The sequence below is a fragment of the Corapipo altera genome, unplaced genomic scaffold, assembly GCF_003945725.1.
Source record: "Corapipo altera isolate COAL_440 unplaced genomic scaffold, ASM394572v1 2b, whole genome shotgun sequence".
In the NCBI taxonomy this organism is placed as follows: Eukaryota; Metazoa; Chordata; class Aves; order Passeriformes; family Pipridae; genus Corapipo; species Corapipo altera.
The window spans coordinates 13,107,295-13,122,533 of record NW_020884874.1 but is presented as its reverse complement, the minus strand read 5'-3'; the positions used below and the strand labels follow the sequence as shown (position 1 = coordinate 13,122,533).

Genomic DNA, 15,239 nt, shown 5'->3' with positions numbered 1-15,239 from the left:
TCTCTCTTCCTCTCTCTTCCTCTCTCTTCCTCTCTCTTCCTCTCTCTTCCTCTCTCTTCCTCTCTCTTCCTCTTTCTTCCTCTCTCTTCCTCTCTTCTTTTTTTTTTTTCCACTTTCTTTCTAAGTATCTCCTGTTCCTTTAAATTTCATTTTTGCCTTCCTTCTTGTTCTCTCCATCTTCTCTTTTTTTTCTGTGTCTTTCTTTCTCTCTGTTTCTCATTTTCTAATTCTCTTTTTTATTCTCTTTCTGCAAATCACTACAAGTCTTATGGAAGAGATAGAAGACCTTTATGTTTTGTTTACTGATTTCTGAACACTTTATAGGATGAGAGTTCATGATCTAAATGCATATCCTGCTGATTGTTCTTTTGATCCTATGTGAGTTTAGAAAATGAGTCATCAGCTTGATTTCGAACACAATTGGGACCCCAAATGGATTTCAGTATGACTGCCCAGACTTTGCAAAAGCAAACAAGAAAAGAAAGACTCATCAATCTACTTATTTTTCTGCCTAATACATCAAAGAAAGCTTGAACAGTTTCTGAACCGAAGAGTTTTTGGGGAGAACATGAAAACTCTAAAACTTGATACTGACTCATTTCCACTACTTCATAGTACATACTTATGTTTCTTTGACTTGTTATTTAGTGAGAACTGACAGTGTGCTTCATGCTGTTCAAGAAGCAAATGAAAATTCAGGGCCTCCTACCAGGAGCCTGCTTCTTATTTCTGAAAATCTAACTAAACTTTAATTGTGGTCTGGAAGTTGATGTTATTTCAGAATTGTCTTCTTAATTTCCATCATTCCTATTCTGCAGATGTGGAAAATCTCTTTCTTTACTATATCTGCCATGACTCTCTTCATTACCATCTGCTAAGGTCCCAAAATCTGTTATAAGCTCACTGCTAATTTCAACTTCCTTTTTTTTTTTTTTTTGTGGCGGGGGGGGGGGGGGGGCCCCACAAAAAAACCAACCAACAACAGAAAACAATCCATCTGTGTAGCTACTGAAGAACTTATCCTGCTCTAACAAAGAACTCCTTTCAGAGATCCAAGCCAATACTTCTGCTTAGGTCAGCCAAAAGGAACTGTCTTTTCTTGGGTACATCCTATACTTTCCTCTTCTTTCCAAGGGAAAACAGTTTTCACTAGGCAAGCTGATACTCTGCCAGCCAGAAAAATCTGTGCTGTTTGAAAAATTAAAGCTGTCTTTAATAAAACGCTCCTTTCTAAGATAACCATTCTTTCTCTATTAGTCAGCTGTGTAGTATTAAATTGTTCAGACAACAGTATTTAATAGTATTAAGAAAAAAGTAATTTTCTAGAAAGTGCAATATTTTTAATTTTATCTATTCTTTGTCACTTTTTCTAATAGCTATGCACAGCATAGAAGTAACTGGACTGTTAGGATTCTCCTTGTATATTTCTTAAGGAATTAAAACTGGTTAATAATAATGACATCACTGTTACAGCAAAATTAATTTTAGCAAAACCTCAGTTCACTAACCTATGAATAAACAATTCTGTGGGTAGTAAGTATATTCAGCATTGTCTAACATGGAAACATTAAAACTGGAGTGCCCTGGACTCACTTCCCAATTCCATAGTGGGCTGCTGTTCACCCAGTTTTCATCATCTTTGAAATGGCCACTTTCCACTGGTTGGAAAGTGATGTCTGAAAGTGCAAGGCAGAATAAGAGTGAAATATTTTGAGGAAGGGCTATATATGATGAAGGCCTGGAGGGACAGATATTTTACACCATCTCTTTGAAAGCCTCAATGCACACCCACACATGGATTGTCGTGAATAACTCCAGTGATGCATTTGCCAGCTACTTCTGCAGATACTAGCAACCCACTAAATGAGTTGCCTACTCATTTGAGTAGCTGAACAGGGCTGAAGCTGTTGGCAGGGCCTGCATCAAAGCTGAAACATGATGAAAGGATTTGTGTCATGTGTACTGAACTGGGCAGGCCTGCTGCACACTCATTTGTCCTTCAGCAAATGCTACTTCCCGACACCATAACATGCTTACAGGGGCAGGTCTCTCTTCTGTGCTGAGCAGCAAGCCCAGCCAAGTCTGCCACTCTTCTGTTTAATCTGTAGCAGTGTGACCAACTGTCAAATCTCAGGAAATTCTATGGAGCTAGCTTTGTATTTAAAAATAGAGCTGATAAGGGTGTGGGTGGGGGAAGAGCACATTCAGAAATCTGGCTTTTTGTTCTTCTTGAGCAGTCCCTCTCTTTCTCCTTTTTATAATTCTATGGTTTTATGAAATTACTTTTCAAACCTTTGCAAGTTGTTTGCAGACCCTGCAGGTGTATCAAGCAGAGCATCCCCACAGACCAGTGCCACAAAGACCCCAAGCCACTGTCCTCTTCTGCACTTATATAATAGCTCTTGTATCTGCCTTGGTTTTTTTGGTAAATCCAACCACAGCACTTCAGGGAACTTGTAAGTCCATGTTGTGTGGCTCTGTATGGAATCACCATCAGGCAGGGAGGACCTGCAGTATGCAGCCTGCAGTGTGTGCTGTGGAAATGTTTGACAAGGGTAAGATCCAGGGGCAGTAAAATCGTATATTGCAGTCACTATTTGATATAGCAAAAAGAATTTCTGAGCAAAATCCTTGCAGCTGTAGATAAGGGTTGATCAGGACTCTACAAAAAACATCCATTTCAGTGACTGCTCACTTGTATTTTAAATAAATGAATCTTTATCAAAGTAGTCTTTTACCATATGGTCCAGCAAAGTAGTCTTTTACCATATGGTATCATTGAGTACCTTTATATATTTCATGTAAAATTATATTTGGAAACTATATGAAAGATTATGCTAAAAAAACAGCAATAGAAAAAAAGGGACTTCATTAGATAAGGAAACACAGTTCACAGCCTCTCAAGCTAGATAGCTGGATCTGTTACATCTAACTTGGCTTACAAATTGACTTGCTAGTTCAGTGGAACTTACTGTGTGTGCTAACTTATCTGCTCTTCCTAAAGAGGGAACTCATCTGCCAACATTTTCTTTGCATCTCTGTTCATCCAAATTTGAACTTGCAATAGATCATGTTTTGTTTGTGATGGAGCTCTGGGAGGGTTTCAATATATTTTTGTTCTTTGTAAATTTCACATTGGAAGCATGTACCTGATGGAAACAAAAATCTGTATTTTAGAACTTCTTTGTGCTTCAGAACTGATGTAAATCTTGCAAATCTTGCACAGTGAAGTTTTGTTCTAAACATTCAATGTGCCTCACAGTGACAGTTTTTTCTGGTGATTTTTTAATGCTACTGTAGAGGCAGTTTCAGCAATTAAAGTATGACACAGAAAATGCTAATTATAGACTCAAGTAAAATGGTTGGTAGTTTTTGTTTCACACAGCTCAGTTTTCCTATTTCTGTGCAAGGGAGACCAGGTTTACTTAAATTGAAATGTACAAGATCAAGGACTGTCTCCATTTGAAGAGACTGGAATGTTTGCTAAGGAGGATGAGTTATGAGATAGACCAAACTCCTCTCTCTCAGCAATTGTAAATCCAAAATTAAGGGGCTCCAATCAAGGAAGTATGGAAAAAAGGAAGAAATAATCCTTTATTAAAATATATATGTATGTTGGCAAAAGACAGTAACAGAACACAAAACCAACTAGACAATAGTCCTGTACCCAAAAGTCTCCTTCAAAAAAAACCCACAGTCCGAATACTTCCCTGTCTTTAGCGCAGTTCTAATCACGGTTGGCAGGGGTGCTGTTGGATCACTGGAGGTGCAGGGCCTTGGGAATGCAGTTCTGCCAGCTAGATCTTTTGTAAAGCTAATTGCCCTCCTTCCCCCTCCCCCTTCAAACTCTCTCTTCTTACAGTGGGGCAGGGGAAGGAAAATTTCCTCTTGGATTTTTAGAATCTATGACAAGGATATATAGCACTGAGTAGATATGATTATGTTCTACCTTTAGAGTTTGTAACACACTCCTAGGGTTTTAGATCTTTCAGTTTACTCTAGAGGTCCATTAAAGTCAACTTTCAGAGGTCATATTTTTATGCTTTAATTTTTGTATTCTTGCCTATCAGCAACATCTGAAAGCAGCAACATAAAAATGCAGCAAATATGTTTGGGGAATATGTGATTCAATTTATCATTTTAAAAAGTTAGTTCTTGAGTTCTACCTTTAATACAATGATTTTCTTCTGGGTTTTTTTGAGAGTTTATCTTTGCAGCATCCTTGAGACTGGATGTGGCACTTAGTGCCATGGTCTAGTAACCACGGCGGTGTTGGATCAAGGGTTGGACTTGATGATCTCAGAGACCCCTTCCAACCCATCTGTTTCTATGATTCTATGATTCTATGATTCTATGATTCTATGAATTATCTTCAAACACGGAAGTGAAAGACAAGTAGTATTTGCACTTTATTATAGCTGTCATCTTCCTTTTTATTCCTTTCTTATTTTTCCTGTTTTATCTGTTAACTGCAGCGGCTCTGCTAAGCGAGGATCTTGTCACGGTGACTGCTGGGGATCTATTCCAGCAAGGCCAACACCATGAAAGGTTCACTTAACATATGGTCAGTGGTATCATTGAACAAGGACTTCCATGAATGAAATGGCTTCACAGAGCATTCGTTGGAGTAGTGTACACATGGAAGTCTTGTGTATGATCGCCTCTTGCACTTTCTTAATACATTTTTGTTGCTCTCCACTTTAGCTTCCTGCACTGCTTGTCATCTCCTCTTTCAGTATATTTTTCGTTCTTTGTAATTTTCACGCTGGGAGCATGTACATAATGTTGTTTTATAAGGATGCAGCCACTTCCAAATTTTTAGTTAAGCTATTTATCTCTTCTACTAATGTATTTTGTTTAGGTCCTTCAAGCTCCTTTACCTTGTGAACAGATGACAATCATTTTTCCTTCAGAAGCCAGGTGGATATTCCTATGATCTGGGTTGACCTTCTGATGCTTGGCTCAGAAGATAGGAACACCAAGAACTAAATGGTCAAAGTATAGAGCATATTTGTGGCATACTGTACTGCATTGACCAGAAACTTGGAAATATGATTCTTCAATTTCATTTTAATAGATTTAACCAGATAGTCACAGTATTAGAACAGGACACCAATGCACTACGTGATATGCAATTCTTAAACCACAGGATTCCTAAACGAGTGGCACAGTCCCCCAGTAATTAAAGCAGCAATATTTAAACTTCTGTGCTTCTTTTACTTATGTACATTTAAAGTTACATGCTCACTTAGAAGCTTGCTTTCTTGTTTTCTTTGTGACCAAAGATCAGGTTACATGTTTACTAAAACGCCTCCCAGATCAATTTGGTCACTCGAGTAATGTGTTAAAAGTAGAACAATCTTACAGCCAAGCCAGAGCTGCAAAGTTACTTTTAATAAACACTCTCGTCTGTGTTAATTTTAAGTCAAAAGCAAAACAGTCTCAGATACTGTGGTGGATTTGTACGTATGTCACATAGGAACCCCGAGGTCCCATGAAACAAATCTGATGAGCACTGTGGTCAGTAAAAACTAGTACGGTCCACTTGGTGCATTTCAGTCATTTTCTACCTTCTTCGGTGAACAGGGTCTGTCTAAAAATGTGTGTTCTAATATATATGTTTCTTAGTTTATTGTGAGAAGGATACAAGGAACAAGATATAAGCAAATTAGGCTTAGCAGAGTCAGGGATATCAAAATCAAAGTGTTTTCTACTGCTGCCTGTCCTGCACACTCTCCAGTTCCCAGCAGTGTCACGGCTGATGGCTGCCAGGAGCGGGCTGGTTCTGAGATATCTGCAGGGCGTGTGCTTGGTGGGTATAAAAGTGCTCTGTGAAACTGGATTTTATTCTACCAGCATAAAACACCCTGTCATTTTAGGCACGGACTTCTCACTGCCGAGAGAAAACAAAGTAATACTGATACATTATTACAGTATAATGTGTATAGAGAATTATTGTATTGTATTGTAGAATAAATGTCAGTGATTTTTGTAGAATAAAAATCAACGGAGGAAAAAATGGGGCGGGGAGCTTCATGAAGTTATCGTATTTATGGTTAAAGCATGAAATAAATTTTTCCATCCGACTTTTACATATGTGCATATGACAGCACTGAGCTGACTAAACTGAGCGCTGGCATAACCCCATTGACTTTACTGAAATTTCATCCCTTTGCAGCAATATTGGGTTTGGCTTAAACACAAATGACCAGATAATTTTCTGACTGGTAATGTTTATAGGTTGTATTTCTGACTTGGAGTAAACAAACTGCATCACTTCTTATTCATTATTGCAATGAAGCTTCTAGACTGCAACAGGTCCCAAATATGGCCTTCAAATATTTCAGCATCATAATAGATGTAAAATATCACCAGGAGGTCTCAGCCCTCTCTCTCAAGAGGATTTACAGCTAGCTAACTCATTTTGTATTAGAACTATTGCGGAAAAAATGATCAGTGTTCCTAAAATGAGACAGTGTGTTCACAGAAAGTGAAGGGGATGAGTGGGCTCAAGAACAAGTGAACTGGAGAAACTCTAAAAAAGTCATGCAATGAGAGTAGGATAAACAATTTTTAAAAAATATTTTTGTTTTATGAAAGTATAATGTATTGCAAGGAAGCTGGATAATTCCTGGTGGGGGCAGGGGAAGAGGCTCACTGGCTGTTCTGCTACAAGCACTTAAACTTTATAGGAAGCAACCCTGGGAGTAGAAGGCCTGCCTCTGGCCTGTAGTATTTTACATATTCTCTCAATCTCCTCTGGGTCCCACCCCTGCATGTATTCTTCTTCCTGCATTATCAGAGTTGATGACACAAAGTTGATTTAGATCTCTTAGACTTATTTTAAATTCGTATCACACACACACACAAAAGTGTAAAATTCTGGACTCCAAAGGGTCTTCTAGCAAAGATGTAAAGAATTGCTCAGGTGAAAATCTGATTCTGAAACCTGAAACATTAAGAAGACTGATATTTCAGGAGGCTGGTAATAAATCACAGTTATGGTAACAACAAGCTGCTTGGTTTGATCCTCTATCATGGTGTAAGCTGTTAGTGAAAGTGAGGTGCAAAGCAGATTCAAATCAGAATCAACCTGCGCTCCTTTGTGAAAGATGCTCACTCCCATTTGCTTGTAGAAAAGGCAAAAATAAAAACATTGTGTACACTGTTTTTTCATGATGCCTGCTTTGCAGATATTAGGTGACACAGTTTATTGTTAATGCTGCACAGTGCACACCATGTACTTTGAGTGAAACATTTCAGTCTTTTGTAGGCCAACCTGCCCCTACCAGCAGATGTGCAGTTTATTTGGTACATTAATCTGTTCTTAATTATAGTGCCACCCAATACAGTCTTGCGGTTATTTTTTTGGAAAACAGGAGGAATTGCTCTAAGGCTTCTTAAAGGCTGATAAGACTTTGCTAGGACACAGTGTTCAGCTGAAAAACTTGTGGGTGGAGGAAAAGGATTTCTGTACTTAGTGAAGCAACTCAATAATTGAAAAATTGTGATTTTAATTTCAAAGTAATTTACAATATAGATGTGCTTGCAGAAATACCACTCTCGCTTTTTGATAGAATGCACACATGCTCGATGTCTTAATTAGATAGGGGAAATGGTCTGCATTCGCTTAGAACAATGTTTAGGTATTTAGCATTCAGGCTTTTTTAATAATCTTTTAATTCTATTAAATGTGAAAGCAAGTGCTTAGAATAAACATTGAACTTATTTCTGGCTTTAATAAAAAAAATGCTGCTTTCACAGTTATGCTTCAGCCTAATTCCATTTCGAGCATTGTGTTTTTACTCAGGGGAAAAAAAAAAAAGATGTGATTTCTAAACCTGGAGATAGATCACAAATCTGTGTTGCAATTGACCTTAATGAGACAGCATCTGCCTAGTACCAGTGCTTAAGCTCTTACCTTCTACTGTCGTTTTTTGTTCATTCTACCAAGAAGGTGGAGCTTGTGTCAGAAAAAAAGAGGTGGGGAGAAGGTCTTTCAGACAATACGAAATTCAGTCCATTCATTGTCTGGAGCATCAGATTTCGCAATAATTATCCAGAGATGCAGGCTGTTTCCACTTACCCTTGATCATGTGTAAGGTTACATGAGTTTTCCCTTATACCATGCTGCTGTTTTCCATGAGTACTGAGACCTGTATACCCCTCTTGAGTGAGGCAGTACTGGAACACAGATTACTACGCTCCTAATTCTTATCAACCCAAGAGATGTAAAATGTGATAAGCTTAACAGTCGGACTCGATGATCTTAGAGGTCTTTTCCAACCGTAAGGATTCATTCCATGATTCTATTCTAATGCAAGTCACCTTGGTATGGTTACGCTCCCGTAGGCATAGAAGGACTAAGGCATGAGTGAGGACTAAGGACCAGAACCAGTACTACCCACCACCTCTGCACAGCTGAGCCTTGTAGGTGGGACAACAGAGACTTGCCAAGAAGAGGGACTTGGGATGTCCTCAGGGCCTGCTGCATTGCCAGGTTGAGATCCACGTGAAAGTAGAGCCTTGCTTCAGCAGCATTAAATAGCACAAGCTCATCTTTGCAGGAGGTCCAAGCCAGTCATTACACTTCTTCAAGAGGTTTTGGAAAATCTAAAGCAAATACTCCACCTGGTCTGGAACTGTGTACACAAGCAGACTGCAGACGCAAAACATTGCTGGATAGAGAATTAAGTATTAACAAGCTAAAATTTATTTATAGAGTAAAACTACTGGCTTCAGTTTGGCCTAGTTTCCAGACAGATACATTGAGACTATTTGTGGTGAAAAAGCTTTATTAATTACATTCAGTTTCTATAAAAATAACTTAAAATCCAATCAAAATGATAGATGCGTCTCAGGTTCTGTTATCTTACTGCTTGCATTCAAGCATGTTTTTTTCCTTTCTGCTCTGAGCAGTAGCACCGTCAAAGCACAGATGCCCCAGCAGGGACACCTTGGAAGACACAGCCCTGCAGTTGGAGGTGATTCAGCCAGACTGCCTGGTTGTGTTCTGCTACCCTCATCTTGGCCTTTTCATCTGTTCTTTTTTTCCTCTGTGGTGTTGTTCACAAGCAGACAGGAGACAGATAGGAAACTGTAAGGCTTCCATGAATGGCAATACCAAAGTACATAAAAACACTGCAGTGACACTTATTAGGGGATAGAAGAACAGTTATCACACCTTTTCCAGGCATGCAGCATTCTGTGGTCATGATATGGCTCTGGGTTCCTGCAACTGCATTACAGGACAGCATCACAAACTCCAGAGCTCAGTAGCCCTGAGGTAATTTTTCTTCTTGCCTGTAGCTAGATGCCTTCCCCTTCTTGATATTCAGCTTCCTTATAGCTCACTGCATCCTCCTGTAAATATGCTAAGTATTCATGTTTATCCAACAAAATAGTATGCAACAAATACTACATGCAGACAAGTCCTTTAAAGAGGTCTTGAACTAAGCTGTTTACATGGTTCTTGGTCTTGAGTGTTTTGCAAGATACTTTAGCTTTTATTCTTCCTTCTTATAGTCATGTTTATCTACTATAGTCTCTCTTGCAAACATTCTTCAATATTGAAGCTGGCTTCAGGGTTGAAAGGCTGGACAATTTCATTAAGGTGTTATCAACATTTATTTAGTTTCCTGCATTAGTGTTCTGCTGTAAGTCAATGTGGGTTCTTGAAAATGTGTCTGATCTTTTATCATTCAGAGGACTTCAGGCTACACTCTGAAAGTTTTGACAGGATCTCCCACAGTTTTAGTATTTGGTTTTTTTATTCAATATTTGCTAACTTTTTAAAGCCCTTGTTTCTACAACTCTACCTACAAAACACCCACTGGCAGTTACACTCTGTAGCTAAAACAAGCTGGTGAGGAATGCACATCATGTCAGGTCTTCAGTGAGTGCATAAGGGCTTTATACAGACAAGAAACAGGAAGAAATAACAACATGCAGCAGTTCTACATGCTCATGCCAGTACTTCTGAGGTCTCTCTTTTACATTATGAATACTACCAAGCTAGGCATAAATAAAACATGCTTATGCAGAAATATAACATATAACTTTCCAAAGAGATAAAAGCTATTCTGTAATCGTCAGCTACTAATTAAAAATGCATTGGGTCAGCAGGAACTGTTTGAACACAATTTTATTTATTGACTGTGAATGTTTCCATGTGAATACAGAACTGCTCGTGTTTCATTCACCTCCCCAAGCTGTCACGCCCATCATACTCTGCAATGCTGTCTGAAGCATTGCTTTTCTTGGTGGTGGCGGGCTTTGTAATTTTGGGATAGTTATGCTGAAGTTAGAAGCTGTTTGAGTGTTTTCTCCTCCTCCTTATGTTTTTATCTGATGATGGAGACTGCTGAACACTTGTTCAGAAGGTAGTTTACAATGGGGACACTGGGCTGGCAGATGCAAGCAACAGTAACACGATGGTTGCTATTGCACAAATATCTCTTGAAGTGTTTGGAGCAGACTCAAAGCAGCTTGGGGCTGGAGGGGGCCTTTTACCGGGTTTGAATTATTGGTGACAGGAGCGTTTTGTTCCCAGTCCCGTGGCTTTAACTTTTATGATGCTTTTGGTGGAACTGATCGTTCAAAGGAATGTTACCATTCTTCTTTATTTCCGCTTCGATTTCTTACTAAAACAAAAAAAAGAAAGTACAGGAAAATTGTGATTTTATTATGAACTCTACTTAGTAAAGTCTGCGGGTAGTGGCCTTGGGTATTTCCAATGCCGCAACTCTGGAGTCAGGCGTTTCACCTTCCTTTCCCGACTGCCTTCACACCACGCCGAGTGCTGTCAGTTCGGCGCCTTGCCCGGTGACAGGCACACGCCGCTGCCCACCGGCCCTTCCCGAGCGGGCGGGACGCGCGGGTCCCGCGGGCGGACGAGGGAGCGAGAGAAGAAGCCCGAGCCCAACGGGAGCCCCCGAACCTCCTCTGCGGCCCCGGCAGAGGGCTCTGGGGCCCGGGCGGGCGGGATGTTGCGGGCTGTGCGGGGCTGGGCCGGTCGGACTCACCCCCCACCACAGCCCCTCGCCGCCGCTCGCCCCGTGGGCCGGGTTATGTAAGCGGGCGCCCCCGAAGCAGCGGCAGCCGCAGCAGCATCTGCGGCGTTCCCGCCCCTGTCTCCGCCCCGCTCCCAGCGCTACAGAGGCAGGAGGCGGCAGCGGCAGCGCAATAGAGCAAGTTTTGTCTCCTACGAGGGGGCGGCGAGGTCCCACGGCCCTCGGCAGTGCCGGCACCATGGCCGCGGCGCCTCTGGGGCGGGCAGCAGCTCCCGCCGCGGCGGCAGCGCCCCGCTGAGCTCCCCGGGCAGAGGGAGCGGCCGCCTCCGCCGCCCCTCCGGGCCGCCCGCCCGCCCGAGAGCGGCGGTCCCCCGGCACGGCCCGGCCCGGCCCGGCGCGGCACCATGTGGGGAGGGCTGCACCCCCAGCCCGGCTTGCGCGGCTACAAGGCGGGTAAGGAGCGCTGAGGAGGGAAGGGAAAGGAATGGGGCTGGGGCCGGGGCCAGGGCCGGGGGGAGGCACATGGGCCCGGCGCCTCTTCCCCTCCCCCGGCCCGGCCCGGCCCGGCCCGGCTGGCTCCCTCCCGGGTCCCCACAGGAACGCCTGAGGAAATGTCTCCCTCCCCACTGCGGGCGGGAAGCGGCGCGGCCCCTTCCCCACACCCGGCTCCCAGAGGGGGGACGTGGCGCCCGGAGAGGGTGCGGGGCCGGCCCGGTGGAGAGGCCGATTCGGCGTCAGCGGCATCGGGCCGGCCGGGGGCTCAGCGCTGCCTTAGCTGGACCTCGCAGCGGATGATAAAAGCTGAGCTTAACCTACATAATCCGTTTCCATGTTTCGGGCTTTCGTTTCCCTCCCCGATTTGTTAGTATACCCTTAGGCAGAGGCTGGAAGCGTGCTTCTCTTGATGCTTTTTCGCTTTAAATTTAGACCGCAACAAATGGGTCGAGTCCTATTTTCCCTTTTTTTTTCCCCTACCACTTCGCTGTCTCTGGATTAATTAGAGCCTAGTTCCTGCAGGTTGGCAGGGATGCGTTGATAGGTTAGTGCTTGGAGTTAGGTTGTTCCAGGAGAGACACCTATCTGTGAGCGATGGGCTGACTTCCCCCACCCCCGGCAAGGCTGTCAAACTGGAGGAGGAAAACTGGTGAATTGGCTTTAGAGCCGTGTGAACATTGCTTTTGGGCAGGTGAGGCAAGGTACTGGCTCTTTTGGATGCTCTTTTCAGGGTTTGGAAATACTACCAACTATATCACCTTCTGGCAGAGCTTCTGCAAATATTTTGTCATGTTTTGATTTATTGAAGCAATTGATCACAGTGGAGGTCTGTGATTTGGCTCTGCCATTGCAAGTGCAAAGTAGTGCTGTTGGAGTAATTTTTTTGCTTCAGAAGTTTGGGTTTATGTTTTAATGTCGGGATTGCAAAACCTGACTGTATAATGTGTAGATGGTTAGTTGACATATGTAAATAGTCGGATTGTTTTGCTTTCGACTGACAGGGTTTTTCTTGCAAATACAAGAGCTGCTAAGACGTTCTCAGCAGCTGCCTGAATCTCTACAAGTAAGCTAATGTTCATCCCTAGAAGGTGAAAGAAGACATTGTTCCTTTTTTCTGTACTGTGATTAAGTTATTAATTTCTGTGTATAACACGTTCACCTCGTTGAAGCCTTTTTATTTTTTTTTTAATTATTCAGTGCTTCTTGGAAAAGAATGGAATTACATTGTCTTTGTGCTACAGCTTGCAAAGATAGTGGATATTCTGAACAGTAGGTGCAGAGATTTCAGTTAATTTGATGGAAGCTGCAGGAATTTAGAGTGTTTCAATTCTTGCTTATTTGTGTTTAGGGCAGGAATATTAAAAGGTTATATCGCAAGCATACTCTGACACTAACTTCAGACTGTTGCAAAGTTTGCTGATGTTTGTTTTGCATTAGTTTCAGAAAACTTTAGATTGTGCCTCTTGGTACAGTGTCTTTCCTTTTGTTTGGGGTCAAATGAAGTGTTTTAATACTGTGTTGAATTTGTCAGCAATTCTGATTGGTGAATTATTGGATGAATGTTTTACTTTTGCATGTTTGTCAGAGTGGTCTTTAAGATTCAAGAACAAATTTTCTGTGTTGCTTTTCCCTCCTCTCCAGTCCCCTCATTCCTTTCGAACTTGTATTAACCCAGAGTATTTAATATATGTTTATCTGTAAGCACTAGAAGTGTAAGGTGGCAAAACTGGTAGAAAAACATCTAATTTGAGATAAGATTAACAGAAAGTAGTGATTAATTAGAAAGCAAGTAGGTGAAGGTTTAACCTTGAGATATCATCTGTGCACTATAATTTCCAGCATAGGAGTCGCCTCCTTCATCTCTCTTACTGGGAAAGAGTCGAGAAGCTCTTTTGCAAGGTTTGTAATCTGTCTAAAGCAGTGGAAGTTAATTAGCTCTATGCAGGTATTTACTGAAGGGATGACAGCTACTAAGATCCTGTTATTGCCATGTTAGATATATTTTTTTTTTTTTTCAAGGAAGCTGTCCATGGGAAAAGTATTTTGTAGCAGAACAGGAGCATCCTACGAGGAAGCAGAAGTTTAAGCACTTATTTTTTAAGCTGAAGGAATTTTTCTTCTGTCAAGATATGTTTAATTCTTTAATGGCAACTACTTGCTATAGATTCTGATTGATGTGGGAGCATAACAGTGATAACTCTTATTAAACTGTATTTATTGCTGAAAAGTGTTCTGTTTTGCTAGTTGTACTCTAGTTATCTATGGATATATGTATTTAGAAGTCTTAGTTTTGTTGAAAATCTTACAGTTCCCTTACAAAGCTAGGTGCTTACTGAAGTATTCTATTTACACAGGGGAATTACCAGTTTTTCAGTAATAGATGCAAATTAATTCTGGTTATCTTAAAATGTAACAGGCAAGGATACTTCTTGGGGCATATTTCATTTGTGACCTTCAGTTTTATTCTCTTTTCTAATTTCCATATTGTTCCTGCTTTTTGGTTCAGTGGGAGTGCATTCTCTGAAAACAAGTGTGCTGTCTTGTTCGCATCCCGCTGGAATTTTTTTTAGATAGGTGCTTCGTGTTTAATCAGTGAATTCAATGACAAAGTTTGCTGCCTGTGCGAAATAAATTCAGCTTCTTACAGTCTCAGTGCCTGTTCTGAAAAATTAAATTGCTATTTTTGGAATGTATATGATTGACCTAGTCTATCAGTCTTCTTGTACACATGTAACTGTTTATGAAACCCTTATACCTCTATAAAGACATCAGTTTGCCGTGTGCTGCAGGAATTTAAATAACTGCACTGAAGGGCATGCAGCATTTTAATCCATTTGCTTATTAATTTAGACCAGCCTTTGAAATGCACACTTGGTTAATAACTCTTTTAAGACTATGAAAGTGTTCATCTAGATGTGTTTTACCTCTGGGGCATGCAGTCATTCAGTTAGGCCATGTCTGTCCAACAGATGCCTGTGGAAAGTGAAACCAGCACACTTTAAAATGAAATGACAAGTATTTATTACTTTCAGTAAACTGTGCCACCTCTAGTCAGGCTTCTCTCCACTGTCCAATATTATCTATTGATAATAATGGACATCAAAAAGATATTATTGACACTCCGTATAAATAGTAGCCTGCACCCCTCTGCTTTCTGGAGCCCTGGCCGTGTGGTTTGCCCTGCATTCTTGTACTTGAACCTTATTGGCAGCATGACACAGGTGGATCTGAAAGATTATTTAATGATGTCACAAGCAAAATGTCAACAGCAATAAGGTCAAAACAGTTTGTGGGGCACTACCTTCTTGGGGTACCCATGGGCTTCACAGGCAGCTTCCTAACAGCTGGCGTGGGGAGGGTGCAGCTGATGACACTTGTTTTCATTATGTGAGGTGGGGGAAGGGACAGAAATCCAGTGGGTTTGTTTCTGTAACAAGTTTTCTTAGTCTGCTATTGGAGATCTGCAGCTGGGGATGTGACAGCTCTTGGAATATCTTGAGAAGGCAGGTTTATCTTTATGGGCTAGGCAAAGCAATAAATGGTGTGTTAGTCCACGTGTAGACTTCAAATTGATTACCAGTTATAAGCGTATATATACGTTTGCATATGGTGCATTGTAAAGATTGATCACCTGAGCTTAAAAATGTGGTGTTCCTGCTGCTAGAATGGCCTCTGCTGTCTTTCACAGATCACTGTGAGGTCAAATGACATTCTGTGTTTGAGTGATGGTGA

The 15,239-nt window shown here is 41.5% G+C and overlaps 1 protein-coding gene and 1 long non-coding RNA gene across 4 annotated transcripts in view; one reads left to right on the top strand and one right to left on the bottom strand.

Moving 5' to 3' along the window:
• Positions 1 to 15,239, top strand: part of CEP85L (centrosomal protein 85 like) — a 145,577-nt gene that overhangs the window by 22,372 nt on the left and 107,966 nt on the right. For 2 of the 3 annotated variants that reach the window (XR_003526166.1, XM_027634310.1), the window contains exon 1: positions 11,381 to 11,465. The exons of the other annotated variant lie outside the window; for it this stretch is intronic. Coding sequence is in view for 1 of the 2 variants with exons in the window: in XM_027634310.1 (XP_027490111.1) it covers positions 11,417 to 11,465 (49 nt within the window). In the remaining variant the exon portion in view is untranslated. Of the gene's footprint in view, positions 1 to 11,380; positions 11,466 to 15,239 lie in introns of those variants that run through there. 3 annotated transcript variants of the gene reach the window in all.
• On the bottom strand, positions 10,339 to 11,290 carry LOC113943040. The gene is made up of 2 exons (XR_003526170.1): positions 11,208 to 11,290; positions 10,339 to 10,643 (listed from the first exon to the last, which is right to left on the bottom strand). It is a non-coding gene; the product is annotated as an uncharacterized LOC113943040 (long non-coding RNA).